Below are 27,583 nucleotides of genomic sequence, written 5' to 3'. Positions count from 1 at the left end.
TATTGAAAATAAGGGAAACCGTGGGACCTATGTTTCTTAGGGCCTGGCTTACTTCATTTAATATAATTTATTCCAAGTCTTTCCACTTCCTAACAAATGGGGTGATGTCATTCTTTCTGATGGAGGCATAGAATCCCATTGTGTACACACACATACACACACACACACACACACACACACACACACACACACACATACACACACACACACCCCACATTTTCTTGATCAATTCATCTACTGAGGGGCATCTGTGTTGGTTCCATATCTTAGCTATGGTGAATAATGCTGCAATAAACTAGTGTGCTGATAGCTTTAGTATAGGCTTGTTTGTGATTGTTTGGGTAATTGCACAAAAGTGGAATTGCTGGATCATAGGGGAGCTCTTTATGGAGTCTTTTGAGGAACCTCCATACTGCTTTCCAAAGTGGTTGAACATGTTTACATTCCCACCAACAATGCAGTAAGGTTCCCTTCTGGCCACGTCCCCTCCAGCATCTGTTGTTATTAGAGTTCTTGATTATAACCATTCTAACTGGGGTGAGATGGAATCTCAATGTTGTTTTGATTTGTGTTTCTTTTATGGTTAAAGAAGTTGAACATTTCTTCATGTGTCTATTGTCCACTCTTATTTCCTCTTCAGAGAAGTTTCCCTAAGTCTTTAGCCTACTTATTTGTGGGGTAGTTGTTTCTTTGAGGATTTGTTGTTGGAGGATTTAGTTTTCTGAGTTCTAAGTATATTTTAGATATGAGACCCTTGTCTGTTGTATGGCTAGTGAAGATCTTCTCCCAATCCATAGGCTTTCTATTGATCTTGTTAGCTAGATCTTGCTAGCAAAGGTGCTATGTTTAGTCTTTTTAGGAATCTCCATACTGCTTTCCAGAGTGGTTGAACCAGTTTAAATTCCCACCAATAGTGCAGGAGCCATGGAAGCCAGATCCAGAGAAACACAGGCTCCATGGTTTCCTCATTTGTGATAATTAATATATGTCTAGTCTAGCAGAAGATCACAGTGACTCAAAACTATGTTCATATGACCATACATATGATAGAAAGATGGAAATGAGGATTTTTTTGGGGGGGGTCTGGTCATGGGGCCTGAACTCTGGGCCTGGGCGCTGTCCCTCAGCTCTTCAACTCAAGGCTAGCGCTCTACCAGTGAGCCACCTTCCCAGCCCAACAAGAGGATTTTTTTTGTTCTAGTTTTAGTTTTGTTTGTCTTTTATTTGTCTTTCCTTTTTCCCCTTTGGTTTATCCCCTGTTGTCACTACTTTTGATTTTGATATCTGATTTGGGGAAATGAAGGGGAATAACAAAATGGTGAGACAAAAGGCAAACCAATAGAACAGTGATAACTTTACAACTTGTTGGGGGGGGGTTGTGGGCGAGGGAAAGTGGGAGAATGAGGGAGGGGTAACAATGTTTGACAAGAACTTACATATGTTAACTGTAACCCCTCAGTGCATCACCTTTACATTAAATTTCAAAAAAGAAAACCATAGCTGTAATCCTCATAGATTGAAGAAAACCATGTCTGTATGCTTCTCATTCTTTTCTTGACAGATTATAATTTTCACATTGCTTTATTTTTCTTCTTTTGAACATTTGACCTCAAGTCCAATGTTCACCTATCCATTCACCGATATCAAAGTCCTTTGGTACATGAATTCACTTCTCTTGGAATGCCTCTCTCTCTTCTCTCTCTCCCTCGCCTCCTCTCTCCCTCTGTCTCTCTCTGTCTCTTTCTCTGTCTCTCTCTGTGTCTCTGTCTCTCTCTGTCTCTCTCTGTCTCTCTCTGTGTCTCTGTCTCTGTTTCTCTCTCTCTCTCTCTCTCTCTCTCTCTCTCTCTCTCTCTCTCTCTCTCTCTCTCTCTCTCTCTCTCTCTCTCTCTCTCTCGGTGTGTGCTTCTGAACAACAACAAAAAAAAAAAAAACACCACTGATTAGGAAGCTAGATTTCAAGATAAAAAGAGCTGGTGTTATACAGCCAAACATGTACACCTTTATAGAAAAAAAAGGTCATCAGGAAGAAAAAAAAGTATGATAATATAAGGCAACATGATTGAAGTAGAGTTTTTTTTACAGTAAGACAAACTTGAATAAGTTGATAGGAAATCTCCACTAGAGGTAATAGTTACTAAGATAATATCCCAGAACAAATGGTAGAAGGCACTTCATCCCATCTCCTTCAAAACCCTTTGCTCTCCTTCACATCCCCCAAAGGATCAAGTACCACGTGTGAAATGTACACGTGATCAACAAATGTTCAGTTGAAGTATCCTTACTAAAGAATACTGAATTGATCAACTTATGAAGCCTAAGTATCAGCTAGGCCTCTCTTGAGGACCTTTCTTCAGTTCTCTGAATGACACTTCCTGCCCCAATTTCCTCCTTTGTAAGAGGAGTAAGCCTGAGAAAAGAAGCTCCCTTACCATCATTGTTTACGTCAATCTTATGAAGCACCAAGTGGATGAATTCCTCTGGACTCAAAGTTTGTTGGCCGTTAAGAGCTTGGACAGCCTGCAAAGAGACATTAAATCAAAGACTTTAATTTTCTGGAAGCACATACTTTTTGTCATGTTTCTGCTCTAATGTGACAAAATTTGAGGATACATCAGTGTTAGTGTTGCTACATACACTGTGCTAGTTGTTAAAAATAACTAGACTGTCTTTTTATCAATGTATATTTTTTGGCACTTTTGTCAAAAATCAGCTAACTAGTAGAGCAAGCACACTTAATATGGCTCAGCAGTAGAATCACAGCTCCTAACATTATACATATGGGGAAACTGAGGCATGGGGGAACAATCATGAGTGACCATCTCATAATAATGATTTGCACACAGAAGCTAATTAGGAGGATAAAATAATTCAATCCATAATATTTTCCAAAAGAACTCCCCTTTTGCTTTAATAATATTAATTTAGCCAGTTTTACACACAGCCAAGTTATCTGTCACAGTAAGATCATCAATTCAATTAGTATTTTGAAGTTTGCAAAAATAAAAAATTATGACCAGGAAAAAAAAATTCAGCTAACTATAACTGAATGGAGCTATTTCTGGGTCTTCTTTTCTTACCATTGGCCTATGAGCATGTTTTTGTGCCCATGTTATGCTACTTTTTGTTAATATGCTACTATAGCATAGTTTGAATTCAGATATTATGATCCCTTCTTGCTTTGACTACTGGAGGGTTTTGTGTTTTTATTTGAACTTAAAATGTTTTATTGTTATTATAATGGTGATAGACAGATGGGCTACAGTTACATAAGTCAGGTAATGAATACATTTCTCACATCTTTCTTTGCTTTTTATATGAACTTTAAGATTGATTTTTCTATCTCAGTGAAGGATGTTATTGGACTTTTTAGAGGGATTTTTTTTTTCTTTGGTATGGTCGTGGGGCCTGAACTCTGGGCCTGAACTCTGGGCCTGGGCGCTGTCCCTCAGCTCTTCAGCTCAGGCTAGCGCTCTACCACTTGAGCTACAGGGCCACTTCCGGCTTTTTTTTCTGCTATGTGGTGCTGAGGAATGGAACCCAGGGCCTCATGCCTACAAGGCAAGCGCTGTACCACTGAGCCACCTTCCCAGCCCCTTTTTAGAGGGATTCTATTGCATATATACATTGCTTTGGGTAGCATAGACATTTTCACAATATTATTTCTACTGATCCATGAACATGGGATGTCTTTCTACTAGTGGATGCTTCTGATTTCTTTTCCAGTGATTATAGTTTTCATTATAGAAGTCGTTCCCCTCCATAGTTAAATTTAGTCCTGAGTATTTTATTTGGAGAGGAAGGCTATTTGAATTGGTTTGTTTTCCTGATTTCTTTCTTGAACTGCTTATTGTTAGAACCCAAAAGCCTACTGATGATTCTGTATCTTGCTAATTGGAGAGAACTAAATTTTTCTTGATGGAGTATTTATAATCTTTTAAGTATAGAATCGTATCATCTATAAAGAGGGACACTTTGGCTTATTCCTTATACATGTAAATCCTTTTTAGTTCTTTATCCTGCATTATTGTTCTGGCCATGAACTCTAGCACTATGCTGAATAATAATGGAGAGAGTAATTTCCTTGTCTGATTATAGAAGAAATGGTTTCACAATGAGATGTATAAGATGTTATGTCGAAAAACGAACTTTACAACTTTGGCGGGGGGTGGGGAGGGGAGGTGGAATGGGAAGGGATGGAAAGGGGAAACAAAGGAGGAGGCAACAATACTTGATAAGAAATGTACTCATGCTGGGCGCTGGTGGCTCACGCCTGTAATCCTAGCTACTCAGGAGGCTGAGATCTGAGGATCGCGGTTCAAAGCCAGCCGAGGCAGGAGAGACCGTGAGACTCCTATCTCCAATAAACCACCAGAAAACCGGAAGTGGCACTGTAGCTCAAGTGGTAGAGCGCTCACCTTGAGCTGAAGAGCTGATGAGGGACAGCGCCCAGGCCCAGAGTTCAAGCCCCACGACCGACAAAAAAAAAAAAAAAAAAATGTACTCATTACCTTGCCCATGTAATGATAACTCCTCTATACAGTATTTTAACAATTAAAAAATGTATAAAATAAAAAAAGAGAAACAATAGCAAGAAAAAAAGAAATGGTTTCAGTTTTTCATTTAATGCAAAGTTGGCTATAGGTTTGTTGTGTGTATGCCTTCAACTCTTAGTTTCTTTAGAGCATTTATCATTAAAAGATACTGAATTTTGTCATATCTGTTGAAATGATCAAAAAGACAGTCTCTTCAACAAATGGTGTTGAGGATGTCCACATGTAGAAAACTAAAATTAAACCTCAGTTTCTTCCCTTGAACTAATACCAATTCAGAGGGAATCAAAGACCCCTAAATGTAAGACCTGAGACTTTGGAATTACTATAGAAAAAAGAAGAGAAACTACTAAAGCATATAGGCATAGAAAATAACTTACTAGAATACTAACTCAGTAAATACAAGTATGTTATTGAAAATTGGGTTTATCTTAAAATAATAAGCTTTTGAATAAGCAGTCCCTATACTGAAGAGGGAGACTATAGACTGGGAGAAAATCTTTTTGTATTTGAAAAGGGACTAATAGCTAGAAAATAAAGGAACTAGAAAAAGAAACTCTAAAAGAGTCCAATTAATAAATGTGAAAATTAAATGAGCAGATAATTTTTAAAGAAAAAAACATTTAACATATCTGGCCATAAAAGAAATTTCAAATCAAAATGATACTGAGGTTTCAACTCACTTCAGTCAGAATGGTTGTCATGAAGAATACAAATATCAACCAGTGTTGGCGAGGATGGAGGAAGGATGAACTCATATACACTGCTGGTGAAAATGTAAATTAGTACAACCTCTATGGAACTCAGTATGGAGGTTTCTCAAAACACTGAAAATAGAACTCCTCTATGATCCAGTAGTACTACTTTGGGCATTTATTCAAAGGAGTATAAATCAGGAAAAAATAAAGACATTTATGCATTCATGTTCACTGCAGAATTATTCATGGTAGCAAAGCTATGGAAGCGGTTTGGATATCTTACAACTTATAAAAAGGGAGGAAAAGAAAATGATGGAGGGTGAATAATACAGATTCTGTCTAGTGTGAAGATGCCATAAGAACACTCACTGAGAGTTGTTAGATAATAGAAGGGGTAAGAGAAATTGAAAAAGAGAAGCAGCTAAATGAAGTTAATCTCATTAAAGTACAAGATATGCTTCTGTAGAATATTAGGGAAATACCCCTTGTACAAATAACATGCAGCACAAAAATTACAAATTGAGTGACAGGAATATAAAACAGCTTCTGTTAGTGGGGGGTGGCAGTTACTAGTGGGAATGAGAAAAAGGGAGAAGGTGGAGGAGGATAAATACAATTGATTTAGTTTACATGTATTTATCAAAATAGAACAATGAAAGTTGTTGAAATTATTTTAAGTGAGGAGAAGGGGGACAAAGGAAAGTGATACAGTGATGAATTTGATCATAAAAATAGAATTATGACAATGAAACATCTCTTATACAACTAATATATGCTAATAAATGTAAACTAAATAAAGACTGCATGTTAACTCTCGGCAATGAGTCTTGGACATGAAATCAACAGTTGTTAGGAGTTCTAAGAATATCACATAAAGCCTGAAGCTAGGCAACAAAAGATGCAGTCCCTCAGAGAAAATACTGTAGTGGTCACAAGACACTATGTTGAACATGAACTATACAACTTGTTGGGGAGGGGACTGGAGGGACAAATTGGGAGAAAATGATGGAAGAGGTGAGTGACACTGTTCAAAAGGAAATGTACTCATTACCTGACTTAAGAAACTGTAACCTCTCTGTACGTCACCCTTACAATAAAAGTAGATAAATAAATAAATCTCTGAAAAGAGAATTGCTCTCAGTTTTAGATCAATTTGTTGGTATCTTACAGACAAATAGAGCTCTCTAAGAGTCCAAGGTTTTGTTTTCTGGCCTCTGCCACTGGCACCTCTGGTTCTTTGTGCCCTTTTGTAAGACAGATATATCTGCAATGTCATATCCATCCAGGATCATTGATGGTTCTCCATCATTAGGAGCCCCAGGAAAATGACATTTTCCAGGCTTTCTAGAAGGGAGATTTAACCCCAAACCCAAAATGCTTAAATTAAATGACCTTGGCTTGAGAGAGAAATTCATAATAAAATAAAAGTGAATTCTTCATCTGGAAATTGCTTTCCTAATCTTGATTAAAACACTATTAATTACAAACAGCACTGACAACATTCTTAGCCTTAGCAAGTTCAGATTTCAGCCATCTGAGTAAAAGGTAAGACAAGAATTAATAGTAAGCATTCATATGTGTAGCAATATGTTAGATGAACATTTCCAGGGTTTCTCAATGTTTGGAAATTTGGCTGTTTTATAACCCCCCATTTTTGAAGCAACATATGGTATATAAAAGTTATATATAAAAGTTTGATTTGTAGCATATAAAGGTGATAAATTTTGATTTGTCTATATTGGTTGGAAGGATGACAGGGCTTAAAAGGATTTGAAAGGAGTATTCTGGTTGTTGCTTTTCTTTTTCCTTTCTCTCTCTCTCTCTCTCTCTCTCTCTCTCTCTCTCTCTCTCTCTCTCTCTCTCTCTCTCTCTCTCTCTCTCTCTAATTATCTTGAAGTATAATTACTTCACAGGAGTTGCCATTCACAAAGCAGTTTATGAATGCAATGTATCTTGGTCAATGTCACCCCTTTCAACATTCTCACCCCTTCCTTTTCTTTCCTTAATTTTGTAGAATATGAATTTAATTTCCAAATGCATTCTCTCCTTTCTTCTCTTCATCTGTCTCTCATGTTTATAGAAGAAGCAGGGTGGGAGTGAGCAAAGAGCCATGGTTTTCCTTCCTCCTTTCCTTCCCCTTTCAGCATAACTACTCTCTCTTTCACTTTGCTGGTCAGTCTTTTACAGAGAAATTAGGAGAGAAGGGGAATGGGCAAGTTCTTACTTGATAGTAAATGTCATAGTCAACTAGCTCCAATGCGGTCTTGTCTGATGGGTATTTACCACTCTCTGTTGACATACACTTTCTTCATCACTGAGATTGTCTCACTCTTGCAGTTCCACAGATGTGAATCCTGATCCCTGTCCAGCTCAGCAATCCTACCATTGACCCTTTGGACTAGAGTATTCCTTCTTTCATATCCAGGGATGTTCTGGGTACTGTTGAATCTCTAGCATCATTCCTGGTCTCTAACCAATAATAATAATAACTCCTCAATTAACCGAAATGTCTCCAGCTATTGCAAACCATTACTCTAGATGTTTCTCTAGCTTTTTTTTCCTCCTGAGTTCATCTTACTTCTCCCGGTAGCCCTGTTGGACAACATCTGAGACAAGCTTCTTTCAAAGGCCTGTAGCAGAGCAGATCTCTGGAAAACACCTCAGCAGTTTTTGCTCCAACAAATCCTAAGAATGCAGATTTTTCTCCAACAGTGCCCACAATGCACACTTTACTGTCATGATCTGTTTCTTTAGCTTTCTCACACCTAATCTGTATACTCAAACATTGGGTTTCTTTCTTTTTAGTTTTTTTGCCAGTCCTGGAGCTTGTACTTAGGGTCTGGGCACTGTCCCTGAGTTTCTTTTGCTCAAGTCGAGCACTCTACCACTTGAGACACAGTGCCACTTGCAACTTTTTCTGTTTATGTGGTACTGAGGAATTGAACCCAGGGCTTCATGTATGCTAGGCAAGCACTCTATCACTGAGCCACATTCCCAGCCCCAACATTGTATTTCTTAAACAGAATAAATCCACTTCTCAATGGTTCCTTAAATGTACATTATTGAGTTCGGTGGTCCTGTACAAGAAGTTTTTCTCCACGTCCCTTTTGCAATAGTTTGGATCTAGAATATCCCCCAAAGGCCCATGTGCTGAAAGCTTGGTCTCCAGCCTATGGTATTATTACAAGGTGGTGGAACTTTTAGGGGGTGGGGCCTAGAGGGAGGAAGTTAGGTTGTTGGGGCATGGCCTTGAGAGAGATATTGAATTTCTCTCTTTCTTTGCTTTCTGGCTGAAATCAGTGAGCAGCCTTCCTTAGCCCATGTGTTCCCTACCACAGTAGTCTGCCTTGCCCCAGACCCAAGGTCAACATATTCAAACAACCAGGGGAAAAGACCTCCCTCTGAAACCATTAGTCAAAACAAGCCTTTGCTCCTTTTAAGTTGTTTATCTCAGATATTTTGTAACAGTAACACGAAGCTGACTAATACACTTTTCTTTGACTTTTTGTGCCATTACATTGATATTAATATTTATGTGTTTCCCTTGAACATTCTATATTGTAGTATTTTGTGATCTCTTGATACCTGAGTTTAATTCCATTTTGGTATACTTGCTATATGTATAGAAACTATAAATTATGTAGTATACATTATTCTTTTCTTTTCTTTTTTTTTTTTTTTTGGGGTCCGGTTGTGGGGCCTGAACTCTGGGCCTGGGCACTGTCCCTCAGCTCTTCAGCTCAAGGCTAGCGCTCTACCACTTGAGCCACAGCGCCACTTCCGGCTTTTTTCTTTTTGCTTATATGGTGCTGAGGAATCGAACCCAGGGCCTCAGGCTTGCAAGGCAAGCGCTCTACCACTGAGCCACCTTCCCAGCCCCTTATTCTTTTCTTAAAGTTTGATTGTAAAGGCAATGTAAAGGGTTACAGTTACGTAAGTAATGAGTACATTTCTTTTTGAACAGTGTTACCTCCTATGGACATACATACACACACACACACACACACACACACACACACACACACACACACACACACACACACACACACACTATAAATATATAAATTCTTAACTCTGCTGTTGCTTTTCTCCCTTGCATTGTATAGAAAGAATGTTCATATGCCATTCATTTTTTTTTTCAGTCGGTCGTGGGGTTTGAACTCTGGGCTTGGGTGTTGTCCCTCAGCTCTTCAGTTCAAGGCGAGCAATCTACTGCTTGAGCCACAGCACCACTTCCAGTTTTCTAGTGATTTATTGGAGATAAGAGTCTCAGGGACTTTCCTGCCCGGGTTGGTTTCAAACCGCAATCCTCACATCTCAGCCTCCTGAGTAGCTAGGATTACAGGCATGAGCCACAGGCAACCAGCCTGCCATTCACTTTTAAATAAATACATACTCCACCACATTAAACATTTTTCTTTTAGTTCATCTGAATGATTCTATGATGTAAATCATGAACCTTTTATTCTTATGATTGTATTTCCAGACCAGAAATAGATAATTCTGATTCTAAAATAAAGATAAACTTAATTTCTTAAACTAAATTTCCAACTTTCTATGAAATTTGCTTTGATTTAATACTTTGGTGATATTCCCTAAGAGCTAAATGCTATATTTACATTTTAATTGTTTGGAGAATAACCTAGGGTATTTGCATTGAAGAGGACTTCAAATTTACTTAGAGTTGTATGCTCTCTAGAGATTATTTTACTCTCCTAATTTTGTGCTGCAATATGTGAGGTATGTAGAATATTTCTGAATTTTAATGTTTATGAAGTTCAATGAAAAGTTATTCTGACTATTTTTTGTTGTTGGAGTGGTGGTAAATGAACTGTATGAGATGGAAGTGATAAAAATACTGGTATTATCATACCCTTGAATTCATGTCATATGTTGGTTAACTCTACATTTACTGATTTCGCTTTCCACTTTTGTTTTCTTCATTAATACATTAAGATATTCTATTATAATTATTCATTTTTTTCTTGCAGTTCACCCATATTTGCACTACATATTTTCTTTATAACTCAGCTTCTTCTTTAAAAAATAACAAATTAGGATCTAAAATATCTGATTTTAACTCTGCGTTTTTATGTTACCAATTCAGTGTGTTTTATTCATGATATTTATTGCAACACTTATTTGTATTTGGATACAGCATCTCAATTAATTATTTTTTGTACTGAAATTTTCTTTTTTTGACCATGAAAATATCTTTGACTCTATTGGGATCAGCGGTGGTGCTATAGTGGTTTATGAAGGTACCCATCGAGTTTCAGAGGTAAAAAGTACCCGACATCTTGTACTACTATTAACACTTTAGTCCAGCTACCAGAAAGATTCGCCCTCATATAACCTTCAATCTTAGTCCATGTCTCTTGCTCTATTTTTATACAAGATCTCATATTCTACCTGTTCCTCATAGACTTTCTGCACTGAGGGACAGAAAATGATAAGTTGTATTAGAACATCATATATATTTCATTTTGCATCTCAATGCTCTGCTAAATTTGTGAACTTCAGGTTGGACTACACCAAGAAGCATGCTCTAGTTTGCAGTTCAATCAATAATCCAAAATATATGTAAAATATGAATTGCTTCAACAACTCATTATGCACATCCCAAGAGAGCCAAACAGAACATGGGCTACCACTGGCTATCTAAATACTGTCTTGCAAAGGATATTCTATACCCACTTACCGTGAAGATGTTCAGTAGCTCCTTTTTGTCAATAGACCCATTTCCATCAGTATCACAGAGCTTGAAATACCATTTTAATTTTTGCTCCATTTTTCCTTGGACAACTAGATTTATAGCTGCAATAAATTCAGTGAAGTCAATAAATCCATCCTATGAAAGCAAGGTGGAAAAAGAAATAGTTATCAATAATAATTGATAATGATTTGGGGAGTCATCATGAGTAGGACCTTTTTCCTCATACTTCATTTTTAAATACATTTATAGGTATTAAAATTGTAGACCTCAATGGTGCTGACATAGTGCTGTCAATCATACCTATTATCATAAAATCCTATATGCCATGGAAATAATTAAACTAGTCTCAGCAGCTACATTGCTTTTTGAAGTCCTAACCATGGTTATCTTAAGTTTTTGTCATTGCAGTTTTTATCCTTCTCTAGACCATGAGCAATAACCCATAGACAATTATGCTAGCAGATAATTATGTCCCATTGGCTTGGCTTTTAAGTTTGCCTTTGTTTTGTACTTTTCTAGTAAAACTTTTAAGCTGTATGACATTTTACTGTGGTAAAGTACAGCTGCTTACAATAGCAACTTGAACAGCTTTTATTTTTGGACATGCTATGACATCACCTAACAAAACTAGACTGAATAAAAATGCCTGGTAAGGCAAGAGCCATTTATTATAATCTGTTGGCTAAATTTGGCTCAAAGGATCACATTGGCACCGACTTCCCCATCCTCTGGGCAGTTACTGGGTGAATTTCCTAAAGAGTCACAAAGGTAGCCTCCTTGCAAACCTGCATTAACGGTTTGGTAATCTTCCCATTTCTTTGATGATGGTTTCCTTCAGTCTTTCACATTCATCTCAGTGATTCTATCTCCTAATGTCACCTGCATGATGTTGTAATGGGTGAGATTAAGCAGTGTCACCTTTCGAACATTTGGTGAATCTAACGTTTTCCAGGCAGGCTTTTAAAGCTTTGGGTAAGCCCAATCAAGAGACGAGCATAAATATTTTTCACTGGATATTTTTTAAGTGAACAACGTGATGAATCCACAATAAAAGTTGGTTTGGGGTGAGGAAATTTCTACTCAAACAAGAGCACATCTCCTTCAAAAGCAGAACTGTCTGTTTTCACTTCAATATTCCACATTTCTATTGACTTTTGATTAAGGGTTTCTATTAATGTATATTTCCCTGGGAAATGTGATTAAGCAGCTTGTGTGGATGTTAGAAAGAGTATTAGACAGATATTTATTTTGTAAACAAGAAGAAAATACAGATTAATCTATGTATAATATGTAATATATATAATGTATCTATCTGTCTAGAGTAATATATCTATCCATTTCAACAACGAGAGAGAAGTAATTATCACTGAAGTGAGGAGATGTTCCTGCAGCTGTGGTGAGGAAGCATGCAAACAGAATCTCCAAACACTTGGTTTGGGAGTGATCCAAGGGAAAAATTTTTCAGTTTATGTTTCCATAGCTGAGCTTCAGCCACTCCTATGGAACACAGTGTTTAGAGGTGTCTGGCTTTCATACTCTAAGCACTAAAATCCTATGATAATGATACAAGCATATTCACAGCTCCTCACCCCTCAAAAATAACAAAATGACATCAGCAATGTAGTCCTCAGTAGTTACATATATCTTAAGGTTTGGGAGCCAGAGACCTAGGCTGTTTTGCTTATCTTGTTTCCTTCAAGCAATTTCATCATCTAGGCATCTCTTTGAGTGGCTTTCAATCACCTACTCCAAATGTGAACTTACATAGGTTTACTAAGCCCAATTAGGTAAGAAAAGGGTAAACAAAGGAGGAGGCTGCAATGCTTGGTAAGAAAAGTACGCATTATCCTGCCCATGTAATTGTAACCCCTCTGTACAGTATGTTCACAAATAAAATAAAATTAAATTTAAAAAAAGAATATACATTGTTCAGTCTCAGAATAATGACTTACAAGAACACAGTCCAGGAACAAAAATTAATCTCCAGCTAGATGTCAGAGGCTCAGACCTGTAATCATAGCTTCTCAGGAGGCTGAGATCTGAGGATCACAATTCAAAGCCAGCCCAGGCAAGGAAAGTCCCTGAGATTCTTATCTCCAACTAGTTATCCAAAAATACAAAATCCAAAAGTGGATCTGTGGCTCAAGTGGTAGAGATCTAGCCTTGAACAAAAAAGCAAAGGGACTGTGCCCAGACCTTGAGTTCAAGCTCCAGGATTGGCATAAAAAATAAATAAATAAATAAATAAATAAAATTAATCTTAAAATAATGCAATGTCTTTATTCAAATATCTGGAACCAATGTCAGTTGCAAGCAATATATTGATTTCTTAGGACAGAGCTTGAAGCTCAGGAGTACAGCATGCACTAGATTCTATCCTCAGAACTTCAAGGAATGAAGAAGAAATCTAAGGATTTATTTTTTTTCCTTTCCCCTCCTTCTCCTTCCCCTTCCCCTTCCTCCCTCCCTTCCTTCCTTCCTCTCTCTCTCTCTCTCTCTCTCTCTCTCTCTCTCTCTCTCTCTCTCTCTCTCTCTCTCTCTCTCTCTCTCTCCTTCTTCCTTCCTTCCTTCCTTCCTTCCTTCCTTTCTTTCTTTCTTTCTTTCTTTCTTTCTTTCTTTCTTTCTTTCTTTCTTTCTTTCTTTCTTTCTTTCTTTCTTTCTTTCTTTCTTTCTTTCTTTCTTTCTTTCTTTCTTTCTTTCTTTCTTTCTTTTTCATACTAGGGATCCAACCCAAGACATTGGACTTGCTAGGTGAGCACTTTGCTACTGAGCTACATTCCAGCCCATCTATGAATTTCTTTTTTTGGGGGGGGGGTCCGGTCGTGGGGCCTGAACTCTGGGCCTGGGTGCTCTCCCTCAGCTCTTCAGCTCAAGGCTAGCTCTCTACCACTTGAGTCACAGCGTCACTTCCACCTTTTTTCTTTTTGCTTATGTGGTGCTGAGGAATTGAACCCAGGGCCTCATGCATGCAAGGCAAGCGCTCTATCACTGAGCCGCCTTCCCAGCCCTATGAATTTCTTTTCAACCCTCATTTCCTCTCCCATCTGCTCCTCCACAGAACCCACTATTCACACTTCAGCAATCTCCATTCACTAATTCCTTTACTACCAGCCCTAACATGCGGATACATTATTCTTTTTTCACATCAAAATTTTTCATCATTCTATACCATAGAACTTGAAAGAATTAATCTGGCAGGGGTAGAATCTCCTTTGAAGTTAAAATATAATGAAAGCATGTAGAGTCAGAACTCATTCAAGTAAGCCTCAGGAAATAAATGGTTGACAGTACACATTGAAAGGTAATTGAAATCCCAACGTATGTGCAGATTTCTGTATCATATTCTCAAAATGGAGTGGTAGCATTCTAGGGAAGAGTTAAGTAAGCCAGGATGTGGAAGCACCATGGAGTATGACTTCATTTTGTACAAGGGAATGGAGAGAAAAAGATTATATACCTGTAAAATTCTCTCTCCACACATACACACACAGAGATAGAAACAGAGTAAGATCAAACTTAAGTTTTCTCATGGTCTCTAAAATTTGCAAAATATAAACACACATTTACATCTACAAAGAAAGCAAAGAAGATGAGAAATATAGCTTCAGATAAATAGTTGAGAGTTTAGAAGCCTAATACAGTAACATTTAAAAACAAAAGCGAACTACTTCAGTTTCTGCCCAAAAGAAAACTCACAGGTGGGCTCTATGGTCTCCAGGCAACATCTGTGACCTGCCAATAAGCACAGCTGTTTTCAGGATATGATCAATGTGAAGTGAAAGACTTTCAATTGTAAAGCTTATGAGACACTATCAATTAAAAAAAAAACAAATAGTGTATGATCCAGGAATGTGCTGGTCACTTTCTATTTAGAATCTCTAGTCCTAGTAGTGAGCTTGTAGTTTATCATTCTTATTTTAAGAGATAGACAACTAAATGGCACTGTAGCTCAAGTGGTAGAGCGCTATCCTTGAGCTGAGGAGCTGAGGGACAGTGCCCAGGCCCAGAGTTCAGGCCCCACAATCAACAAAAAATGGAAAGAAAGAAAGGAAGAAAGAAAGGAAGAAAGGAAGAAGGAAGGAAGGAAGGAAGGAAGGAAGGAAGGAAAGAAGGAAGGAAGGAAGGAAGGAAGGAAGACAGAGAGAGAAAGAAAGAGAGAAAAAAGAAAATAAATACACAACTATGTTAAACATATAAGATAAAATATTAAAATAGAATGTGAATAAACCCAAGATTTAAGCACAGTCAGCCTTATTTCAAAGTCTTTGCTCTCAATGGTACCCAGCATTGTCCTCAGAAGTTAGGATAATCCAATTCTGTTTCTAGAAGAGATAGCAGATATTGGAGGAATTCCATACCTGAAATATAGTTGCTTGTTTCCTTCCTGGTTGTGAGCTACTTGTGAGTAGACACAATTGCACACTGAAGTGTAGCTTGAAGCGTCTGAAGATGCTGTATGTTGTTACCTATGCTACCTTCACATCTGGTGCTGCTCAAGGAAACCCTGTCTTGAGTACCACAGTTGCTTAGCCTCAGGGAAACATTGAGCCCAAAGGATCTCTTGTGAGGCACTTCTATGCCCTGCAATCAGTGCCTCTCACTTAGCAGAAGTGGTGGTCCTTCTCTTCTCCTCCACCTGCTCTCTGGTGCTTTACATGAATGTTTGTCTAGTTTGGATTCCTTGGGCCTCCAAACTTTAACCACTGGGTTTGGCTGCAATTCCCAATCACAACAGCCTTTTCCAGCTGCATTGTCCCCAGGGAAAAGCTCTCAGCTTCCCATCTTGGAGTCTGGTGTTGTCATCTTGATTCTATTTGATCCTGCTAAGTGTTCACCACTTCCTTGATTAGAAGCCCATTTTTACCCCTCTCTAGGGTTTCAGAGGTGCATGTCACTTCATAACTCATCCTTCTACTATCCCTCCCCTGTGAAATTTCCCTATGGATATCAACTGTCCACTATAGTTTTACCATTTGTCCTTCTCCATTTATTTGCTCAAAGTGACCTCAGGAACAAATACTGAAATACTGGTATTTTGGTATGCTGAAGCCATGAATTTTCAGACTGAGTTGAGGAAATTTGACTTCATTTAAATTCTAGAATTTTCATTCTAGAAACATTTCATTTCAGATGGACAACTGGACAGACTAGTATGAATAGCTATTAAAATAATAGTTATCATGGTGAGAATGATAATTTGGAGTACTGATATAATTAGTACTTGTCATACCTATAGGCAAAGCACCATACTTTGCACATATAAGGTCATTCAACACCAACAAGGCTTCCACAATATTACCCAGGAGTAACAGTTTCCAGAGTTCTAATAACATTCATGAGGTTGCAATTAAAGGTTAGTGGAGCTACACTAAGCTACATCTCAGTAGAGCATATGAATGTATGAAGTCCTGGGTTCCATCTCCAGTACAAAAACAAAACAATGACACATGGAAACAGAAATAACTATTAGATTAATGAGTTATAAGTCCTATATGTCCTATGCACCCTCTAAACTAAGAAAATAAATAACAATTCAAATAAGAATTTGCCAAGTAAAGGCTCCTATTAAAACTATTTCAACAGCATTAATTTTCTGTGAATTTTCATAGCAACACTCTCTATGAAGAATTCATGAGTCTTCACAGCCTCTTAACCTGAAGACATTTGGATATTTTTCTTTACATTTGACACTTTTCAATGACATTTCCCAGCTGTGCTGGGTCAGTAGCAACATATGAATTGAAACATCTGTCTGCAAATGGGTACTCATATGGTTGGAAGCAAACCCAGACAAATTTAATGTGTGCTTCATGATTGACAATTGTCAGTGATACAAAATTAACATTTGAAGAAAGAAAAGAACAAAGCCCTTTATAATGTTAAATACATACTAATCTCTTCTATGAATTTAAAAATCTGTTTAGGACTTATGACTGAGCCTATTTTCATCCATAGACACAAATATTAACAGCAAACATAATCTGTAGTAGACATGGAGTTGCTAGAATGTCCCAAGGAGAGCCTCATGTTGGTAAGATGAGAAGCATACTGCTGACTTGGTAAATTGGTTTTATAATGTGATCTTTATGCAGATCAGTCATGGTTGCTCTTGACTTGACTGTGACTGTACAAAATCCAAGGGTCTATGAAAAGAGGCTTCTCATAATATTTACAAAACAGGCTCTTGGTTACTAACAGGTTTCCTGGACATTGGGAAACCCTGGCCATCTGCTTTCCAAATGCAGCCAGCTCCACACATTCCTGGTCCAATGTGAATTAGAAGTAAGTCTCCAGTGAGCTAGGATAAGTCAAGACAACTAACTGCCCATATGTCTCACTTGCGAATGAGCTAATGATAACTACTGAAGGCCTTGGATTACAACAACAGCAGCAGCTTTCCACAAAGAACTTCTTCAGGTTGTCAACCTGGACTTACTGTTATCAAAATCTGCCTCTCTAACATCAAAGGCCATGTGAAGACATAGCCAGAAGGTTTCCATGTATCATTCAAGGAGTGAGTCTTTGGGGTAAAACAGATCTGCAAAGTCTTTTACCTTGAACTTCTGGTCCCTAGAACTGAGAAAATAAATTGTTTGTAAGCCAAAAATAGAAAAAGAATCTGCCTCTCTAGACTCATATGATGACAAAACAAAAATCAATTTTTACCCTATTCCAGCCAGCTCATCTCCTTAGACTCTTTTATCATGTGTAATCCTGGATTCTTGACTTTTAACGAGCAGAAGAGTTGAGTTTAGGATGTCGAAAATAGCAGACTCACAAGTAAATGGATATAACTACATTATTAGTTTCAAGGCTGTGTTTCTCTACTAGGACTATCAATAAAACAAGAGTCATGAGAACTGCTTCTGAATTAGAAGTAGGGACTAATTTTCAAGTGCTGTAAAAGTGAGAATTAAAAGGTTAGGGAGGAGGTAAGGAGGAAGGGGGGTAAACAAATGAAAGAAAGAGGGAGAGAATACAGTCATAATATACTATGCACATCCTATGAAATTAAGAAAATTGAGGAGAGAGGTTGTGTTGGGATGGATGAGGGAGAATGAAGGGGTGACATCATCAGATGCATTGTATGCATAATTTGTTGAATGGTAACTCCTTTTTACAACTACTTAAAGATAATAAAAATAACAAATTTGAATCCTAAATAAATGATGGTGCAGTGGACACAGGAACACAGACATGTCTTCCACATACTGATTTTATGTTGGGTGGGTATATATCTGTTAGGAAGACTGTTGAATTATGCACACATTCTATTATTATTAATGTTATTTTTAACCTCCATAATGCTTTCTATAATACATGTGCTGACTTACATTCTCACTAATCATGCACGAAGGAGTTCACTTTTCTCCAAATCCTCGGGGCTCAGCATGGGTCACTACTAGGATCAATAGAAGAAATTATGACAATTAAACTCCATACCTATTTAAACACTATTTTTCCAGGCTTATTTAGCTGGAATACAAGCCAAAGCCAGGTAAGAAATGAGAGATTAACCAGAGATCAAAAGCTTCTTAGTATCTTATCAACCAAAGGCTATGAAAAAGGAGTTTGACAGAAGAGACAAATAAATTATAGAAAGCCAGCAAAATGGCAACCATACATTTTCAAACTTTTTAACATTAGAAATGTTAGCCCCCAGAAACTTAAAATAGGACATGTGCCTCCTAATGCTATATAAAATTTTACAACTGACGTTCATCATCACATCTCTCAGACCATTGAAATGTTTCACCAGCACGTTGATGAGGCAAGCAAGTAGGAAATGAATTTTGCATTATTTCTACCCAGAACACTGAAGAAGAAAGCCACAGAGGGGTTCCATAGAAATAATAAATTGTCAGGGATTCTGGACATCTCATAGCTTTTATTGAGTCATCTAAGTAAATATTTGGTTTTTTCCCAGTGCACAATGTTTTCTTTGCTAGTATTCCTTAATAACAAGCAGTCCTTACTCTTCTCATTTTACAACCTGATTTTATGTTGAGATACTCCCCATCCCCTTCTGTAGCATAAGTCATTGATGCTTAGACTCACTTGCTCCTTAAAGACACACAAAGTCTCTGTGATAAATCAGAAATGTCAACAGCATTTGCATGCCACTTGAACTAAGCTCTTGAAACAGGGCTGGCTGTTCTTGAGATGAAACACAGTGAGTGCTCTTACACCAAAGGCTTGCATTCCCAGATGTCTGCTCTGACATCTCTGCCCTGTTTCCTGGACAGAAGAGAACTCTGGGTGTGGGTGCAGAGTGTTGTATTCAAGGCTAGCACTCGACCACTTGGGCCACTGCCCCACTTCTGGGTTTTTGTAGTTAACTGGAGATAAGAATCTCATGGACTTTTGTGCCAAGGCTGACTTTGAAGCACGATCCTTGGACCTCAGACTACTGAGTAGGTAGGATTACAGGTATGAGCCATCAGTGCCCAATTCAGATGACTTAGACACCAGACCCACTCACATGCATTGGGCTAACAATAGAATCATGAGTATGGGAAGTGACATCCTAGAACTCCATTGTAGCTCATCTTCTAATGTCTCAGGAGTGCTGGGAAGTGCCTGAAAAGCTGCTGTCTGGAGCTTACAGAAACCACAGTGGGACAGCAACAGTGAACATAGGTAAATAGACATAGGCCTCTGTGCCTATATGCACAATGTGGGTAATGGTTATGATCAAAGGCGGAATATACCTCATTTTCCCACAGGAAACCTGCTTCTTGGGAATAGAACTCCTTTGGCTTCCAGCTATACTAAGTACAATTTAGGAGAAGGAATATGTGGTCATATTAAATGGGTGATTTTGTAGGTGAGTGAGTGTGCATGTGTGTATGATAATGGCTCTTGAACTCAGGGCCTCACATTCTTCTTGCTTATCTTTTTCACTCAAGGCTGGTACTCTACCATTTGAGCCACACTTTCATTTCTAGCTTTTATTGTGTTAATTGGAGATAAGAATCTCATAGATTTTTCTGTCTGGGCTGACTTCCAACCACAATCTTCAAATCTCAGCTTTCTGAGTAGCTTAGATGGGTGAAATTTAATTCATATTTGACGATAAAGCATAATGACAATAATGTTCTGACTTTGAAAAAAGCATCTACAAAATCTTCTAAATTCCATAGATCCAAAACACAGTGGGTTGGTTTTTATTCTGTTCAATTATTTATCCCTTCTTTATCACTGGCATAGCCTTCTAAAATCATTAACATTTCTATTGCTAATGTTTTCTCCTCCCTTTTATTCTAGTCAGCACATGTACATTTTGAATTATAGAATACTATACAGGTAAAAGAAGGCTCTAGAAAAAGCTGTCAGAATTTAACTCCACAATTTGAAGTTATTTTTTTGCACTGTTTTTCCTACTCCATGTCTTTTTTTCTCTTCTCACTTTTGTATTATTTTAAGAGATGAAAATAAATATGCCAAAGTTCCTGAGGAATGAATAAATTCAGGACAATCATTGAGTATCAATTGTTAGAAACTAAAAGTTATCTGAGTTTACGAAAACTGTAAATTGCTTTGACTTCCAGCAAACTAAAGTGGGCAGATATGAAGAAAGTTAATACTAAGCATTCTAACTTTTAATTTGAGTGCAGACAATGTGTTGACTAATTTGTATTGATTTTATCTGCCAGTCTAGATGCAATCATACTCTTAGAAGCAGATTCCTGTAATTTGCTTTTCGATAAAATGTCACCAATGCATTAAATACTTTGAAAACAGTCTTTGTAAATCAATCTGCACTTATTAGATTTATTTAAACGATAGCATTAGAATTCCATGCCGAGATTTAATTTGGTTTTAAAATAACTCCCTACATGCAGAAAATTTCCAAAGGTGAAGAGGCTATTTCCCAATTATTTTCATGCCGTCAGTGCTAAATATGTTTAAATGACTGACTTACGTACAAGCTGTGGGTTGTCTGAAGACTTCTGTGTTTAGTAGAATGCATAATTTTTACCTGAGGTTAATTTATACAGAGGAAAAGGGGAGGAAATGAAGAATCATAGCCAAATGAGAAGTAAAAGGTCTTACCTTGTTTGTGTCAAAGGTATTAAAAACTTGATCGACATGTTGATTGGCCTTTTGATTCAGACCTTGAAGACCCAAAAGCGTCTTAAACTCATGAAGTGTTTGCAGGCCAGATGGATATTCCATCATAAATGTTCTGTACCACCTATAAGTCTCTTGTGTAGAAATTGCCATCTGACCACCAGCCAGTGATTTGCTGTTCCCCATTGTGATTCTCAGTCCACGACCATTTGCTTGGGTTTGTTTTGTGGATGTTCTCTTTTAATTGAGTCCCTCATTCCTCACAACAACTTGAAGCTGACATATGTTGTTGGGAAGCTACTTTAAACCTCTTATAGTTACGGGCTAAGTAAGGACAGAAAGCTAGTGGGATTAATTCATCTGTAGTGTTTTGAGACTGAAGTCAATTACCACTAATGGATGGAATTGTTCTTATAACCAACCAGAGAGACAGTTTTCTGTGAAGTAGAAAGGGCAGTATTTTAGTGAATAATGTTGTCACGTCAGTGACCATACGTTGTGTTTTGGCGGCTTAGATGGTTAGAGACACACAGATAATTAGTAGTAAGTAGAGTTGTAGATTCAGTGGTTAGTAATCTTTGAAGAAAAATGTATTGGGTTGTATCTCCCCCCCTCTTTGTGTGTGTGTGTGTGTGTGTGTGTGTGTGTGTGTGTGTGTATCTATAAATATTTTCTGGCTTTTTTTTAACCAGTCCTAGGGCTTGAACTCAGGGCCTGGATGGTGTCCCTATGCCTCTTGGTGCTCAAGGCTAGTGCTCTACCACTTAAACCACAGACTTTTTCTGGAGATAAGAGTTTGAGTTTTCTGCCCTGGCTGGCTTTGAACCTCACTCCTCAGATAGCAGCCTTTTGAGTAGCTAGGATTACTGGCGTGAGCCTCTGGTGCCCCATGGCTTCTGACACTGGATTCTGCCCATTACTTTTATGCCACTCTAGTTGCTAAGCTAATCCAAGTCCCCATACAATTGAGCTTGAAAAGTTGGAGAGTGGACCTACGGAAAGTTTCCATAGATGGTAATAATCCTCAAGGATGTTGCTACCAAAAACCAGATTCCCTAGATGGGAATGTTCTGTGAATTCTTCAGTCTGTTTCCTCTCTTGTAACTTTACTCCATTCTTTGACCAATTCTCATTTTTACTCAGTCTGTAGTTGGGTCTCTGAATTAGTCATAACTGATTACCTACTTAACTTACTAAAGAATTGCCTGACAGGTAGTAAAGTTACTGTAATTCTGATTAATTTTGCTTCAAACATTCCAACACAAATTTCCAACAGAACACTATTTCTTTATTATAATTAGTAGATGTGTAATAAGGTCCTAAGAACTTGGAGCTCATTATTTGCACAAATGACTTGAAACTATTAGAATGGAGAAATTTTCTTACGTAGAGTAAGAAGCAGGAAGAGGAGTAAAAACTCAGCTCTGAGGATAGTTTGGTTAGAAACTGTGAAGAGAATCCAGTGGAGGTCTCTCTTCAAATGTTTTCCAAATGTCTGCCGGAAGCAAGATTGGCTTCTTAGCGCCATTAACTTTTATTGCTAGTTTTTACATTAAAAGAAAAATGGTATAGAAAAATAGTTAACATTTATAAAGGGGCAAGAATATTCCTAGTGGAAGGAAAAATTGGGATAGATCAAGAACAGAAGGACTTATGACACAAAATTTGTGTTTATCCATATAAAGTATGTGCATTAATTATTCATAAATTATGCATATAAGTCTTCATGAAAGATTAAATTGCTGATACAGAAAAACATTTAAACATTTCTAGTGTAAGAATTTTTTTTTGTCGGTCATGGGGCTTGAACTCTGGGCCTGGGCGCTGTCCCTCAGCTCTTCAGCTCAAGGCTAGCACTCTACCACTTGAGCTACAGCACGACTTCCAGTTTTCTAGTGGTTTACTGGAGATAGGAGTCTCACAGTCTTTCCTGCTGAGGGTGGCTTTGAACCGTGATCCTCAGATCTCAGCCTCCTGAGTAGCTAGGATTACAGGCATGAGCCACCAGCACCCAGCTTAGCATGAGAATTCTTATTATGAATACAATATTGATATCCACAAATGATGAATCCTCTAGATAAAACATGTCATAAGAAAATGAGGGAACACTGATTACAATAAATGTAAATGGGAATGTATAAAGTAGTTGGAAAAAATTCTTAAATGATATTATAGGGCATCAAGACTTGAACATATAGAAAGCTCTATCTTGATCTTGTATGTAGAAAAACTTGATTTCCAAAAGTAACTTTGCATACATTAGCCTATACTATCGCTATGCATGTAAGAAATGGCAAATAAAATTGGGAAGGGTTTTTTTTAAAACTTAATATTAGGTTTGAATAAAAGCCAAATAAACCAGGATATGTAAGATATTCTGAAAAAAATTATCATAAATGCTTTTCCCTTCAAAGTGTTTTTAGAAGCAGTCTCAGTACAAAACTGACATAAAATAAAGATGGCATTATAGACCAGTAGGAAAGAGTTAAGTAATAATTGTGGGACAATGCTGTGACTAGGGGAAAATACACACGTGCACACGTGCAGCACACATGCGCTTACACATACACACACACACACACACACACACAGCATGATTTCTAACTGACTTCTTATACCAAAACAAATGCTAGATGAAGCAAAGATTTAATAATATAATTACTAAAATTATTATAAGAAAATTGATGTTTTAATAAGTTTAACCCAAGAAAATCCTCTCTATGACTATAGAAGAAATTTAAAAAGACACTCAGTCAACTCTTTAAATAATCACTTAAGGCTTTCAGTCCAATAAAAACATTTAAAAATGAAAAAGTATGAGAGAAGTATCTTCAGTACATATCATATGAAAAGGAAATGGTGGCTTACACCTGTATTCCTAGCTACTCAGGAGGCTGCAATCTAAGAATCACAGGTCAAAGCCAGCCTGGCAGCAAAGTCCTTGAGAATCTTATCTCCAATAAGCTACCAGAAAATCAGAAGTGGCACTGTGGCTCAAGTGGTAGGGTGCTCACCTTGAACTGAAGAACTCAGGGACAGCACCTAAGCCTAGAGTTCAAGCCCCACGAATGACAAAAGAAAAAAAAAAAAGGAAAATTCTTCTAATATGGAAATAGTTCTGATAAATTAAAAAATGAATGAAGACCAAATTTTAAAATAGTATTTAAACATAAAAAGATATTCCAACAAACTCATAGTACAAAACATAGACATTAAAATATCACTTTGTACCTATCTGATCAGAAACATGAGAGTGTTAATTCACTGGGTAGGTAAAGGTGTGAATAAACAAGCATTTTTTTCTACATGGGCATATTAAATATTATATATGTGTATATGTATTATATGTATATGTGCATATATGAATTATATTATATACATATCTGCATGTACATATAATATATAACACATCTATATATATATACATACACATATATATATAATTTTACGGACTGTCGTTGGGCAACATGTATTAAAATTGATCAAATGAGTATATCCTTTAATTTAGCAAGTCACCTTCTGGAAATTGACAGGTATAATTGCATATGTGTAAAAGTATAAGTATATTCACTATTATGTGCACATAAATCCAAAAGGAAAAATAAATCCCTAAATATCCATCATCAAATGACTAGTTAAGTAAATGTTGGTATTTTCCTGGAATGGAATAATAAGGAGCAGTTAAAATTATGGCAAGATTATCTCTCAGTACATCTTTATTAGTATTATTATATATACTGACCCTGGTATAAAATGATCTGAAAGGTAGTTTGAGTGGAAAGAAAGAAACAAGATTTTGGATTCTATTACATCTAAATGTTCATCTGTGCTATGGTTGACATGGACTCTTAAACACTGTCTGGAGAAAGAGCCACAGATAATTGGTAAAACATATTAATGTAGACGCTCAGGAACTCAGAAAATTCACACCAACATGTCTCTTGGGGAATGTAAGTAAAGATACCAATTAGAGACTATATCCCACTTCATATATTCTAAATTTTGTACTATGTACGTTACATAAATTAAATCATGCAAATTCTACAAGTGAGTATTAAATGTTTTATTTTGGTCCAAAATTGAAGACATTTTTCAAAAAGCAAAACAAAACAGTTATTAAAGACAGTATAAAACATAATTTCTTATACATGTGAAATTTCTTACCTATATAATTTCTTAACTTTGTAAAATAATTCTTACATATGAGCAATATGTATATACTATGATTCAGTGGTTTGTTTACTAGAAAAGTTAGAGTGAGATTTATATTTTCATTTTTATTAAGTTTTGTCCACAGTAATAGAATGTCTTTCTCAACATGTTTCAAGCACACGAGATTCTAAGTCCTTTGTCTAGTGACCTTTTTTTTTTCCTGTTACTAGGGCTTAAACTCAGAGTTCTGTACCACCTAAGCAAAGACTTTATTATAAGCCAGAACCCTAAGCCCTTTTTCATTTTGGCTAATATTTTTTTCTGATGTGGTTTCACATGTTTTGTTTGGGACCTGCCTCAAACCTTGATCCTCCTAATCTCTGATCTCCTAAATAGCTGGGATACAGTCATGCACCACCTCACTCAACTTCATATGGATTTTAAAAACTGTTGTTTTCATGTTTTGACAGTGAAGTAAAAGCCAAGTTAGGTGTGATGTTTTTATTTATTTTCCCTAGATGTGAATAAGAACACTCTAGAAAATATGAGAGAGCATAGGAAGAGTTAGGAAGTAAAATTAGGAAGTATATAACTTGTAAAGCAATTCCCATGCCTATGGAGCTTTTCACAGTTAAACAAGCTAAACTTTACAAAAAAAGTTTGAAAAGAATCTCCTAATTTTCTTAGAATTATCTTTTTTTAAGAAAAGAACTACCTTTCCTGACTTAACATTGAATGCCTTCATTATTTTCTGGAGACTAATGTCCCTCATCTAGAAACCCCTTATTTAAAGTCTTCTGGAAAAGTCGATTATCTTCTTGAAGCAAAGATTCTAAATAAGCATCAATCTGCTCCAGGTCACCCACTGGACAACCCTGGAAGAGAAAAGCCACAGTCACACCAGGCAAGAGGACCCATCGCTTACCTCTGTCATCCAGGTGGTCTTCCAAGTCCACCTGTCTGTATTTAGCAATGCTCTGAAACTTTTTCAAATGCATTCTCATTTGATCTCATTTATGCTTTCAAGTGGTTAAGAGTAATTTGTCTCCTTTAGTGGTGATGAGTTCCACTCATAGCTCCTTCCTTCTTAAAAATGACCTAGTTGTCCTAGTTCTAAATATTCCCTCACTAGCCACCTTCTCTGCTTTATTCTGTGGCCATTGATCTGGCAAAAAGAACTTTCAAGTAGGGGAATGAGAATCATTCAGTTAGGCTACATTTCTTAGGGTAACACCCTACAGCTATTTCACATGACACTAACAACATTTGTGTCTCCACCAAACTTTCTGAATAAAATAGATACTTTGGGAAAACCCACATATTTGGCATGAAGGTAAATCAGTATTTTTTAAATTCAGTAGTTTATTATCATTCTATTTTTTTCATAAACATAGATTTTTCTATTGTGAGAACTAAGAATTGTTTTCATGTTTTTGATTACCTGAAAGCATTATCCAATTTCTATGATGTAGAATTTCTTTACTCTTTCTAAAATGTCTTGTTATTGAAACAAAAAAAAAAAAAACACACACAAAACTACACCATGTGCCAGGCTCCAAAACTAGAGCTTCCCTATAAAAGCCAGTTACATGTACAAACTCTCCCAGCTGAAGAACCAAAAGAGCTCCACTCAAACCACACAGCAATAATAAACACGAAGAATTGGCTGACATGTTGTTGATAGAAGCACAAATGCAATTACGATAATGTGAGAACAGTTAGTGTTAATCCTCCTTTATTATTTTAATAATTTAGCATTTTAATTGCTGCCTAGATCACCAAAGGGAAGGGAGATTTCTCCCTTCTGAAACCTTTTCTGCATTTCATTTTATATTAAATACAAGAGAAAAATCTAGATAAGTCAAAAGATGCATACTTGAGGATAGAAAAATAAACACACATTAAAAATTTTAGATATAGGATGGAAACTCAGGCAGTCTGACTTCAGATCTATGTTCCTCATATTTTGATTGTGGTATATGATGAGTTGGTTTGTCTCTCCCCCAGCCCATTCATGGCCAACGCCGTCTTCAATCCTTCAAGGTTTTCTTCAGTGACTCACCTCTGCTTCTCCAACAATTCCTGGGCCAAGACAACTCAGTCTCCCACCCCAGTCAGTACTCAGAGCTATAATCTGAAGACAACATGCTCTTTGAACTCACCATGCTGCCTTGGGTTTCTCTACTTAACTTTTAGAACCTACAGAATGGCTTTGCAATCTTGGTTATTCCATTTTCATTTTTTCTGTACAGTATCAGTATTTCATGTGCTTTTATAGAAGGTCATTCTTAATTAGTTCAATATATCATTGAGTCTTGATTTTTGATGCATTAAAAACATGCAAATAAAACTCATACTAATTATACTTACAGCTATTTCTTCTCTAAGATTAG

General features: G+C 37.0%; 2 protein-coding genes across 2 annotated transcripts in view; both read right to left on the bottom strand.

The window, feature by feature from the left end:
* Guca1c (guanylate cyclase activator 1C) overlaps positions 1-21,224 on the bottom strand; it is a 30,017-nt gene extending 8,793 nt beyond the window's left edge. The window contains exons 1-3 of the mRNA XM_070028724.1: positions 21,021-21,224; positions 10,950-11,099; positions 2,370-2,517 (exon numbers count right to left, since the gene is read on the bottom strand). Of these exons, the coding sequence (XP_069884825.1) occupies positions 2,370-2,517; positions 10,950-11,099; positions 21,021-21,224 (502 nt within the window). The remainder of the gene's footprint in view (positions 1-2,369; positions 2,518-10,949; positions 11,100-21,020) is intronic.
* Positions 21,225-25,948: 4,724 nt separating this feature from the next.
* Positions 25,949-27,583, bottom strand: part of Morc1 (MORC family CW-type zinc finger 1) — a 122,388-nt gene continuing 120,753 nt past the window's right edge. Inside the window, exon 22 of the mRNA XM_070028873.1 lies at positions 25,949-26,065. Coding sequence (XP_069884974.1) covers positions 25,949-26,065 — 117 coding nt within the window. The remainder of the gene's footprint in view (positions 26,066-27,583) is intronic.

This window comes from Dipodomys merriami, unplaced genomic scaffold (assembly GCF_024711535.1).
Source record: "Dipodomys merriami isolate MVZ:Mamm:240054 unplaced genomic scaffold, mDipMer1.0.p SCAF_2, whole genome shotgun sequence".
Taxonomy (NCBI): Eukaryota; Metazoa; Chordata; class Mammalia; order Rodentia; family Heteromyidae; genus Dipodomys; species Dipodomys merriami.
The sequence above is the reverse complement of the archived record's forward strand: the minus strand, read 5'-3'. Positions and strand labels throughout refer to the sequence as shown.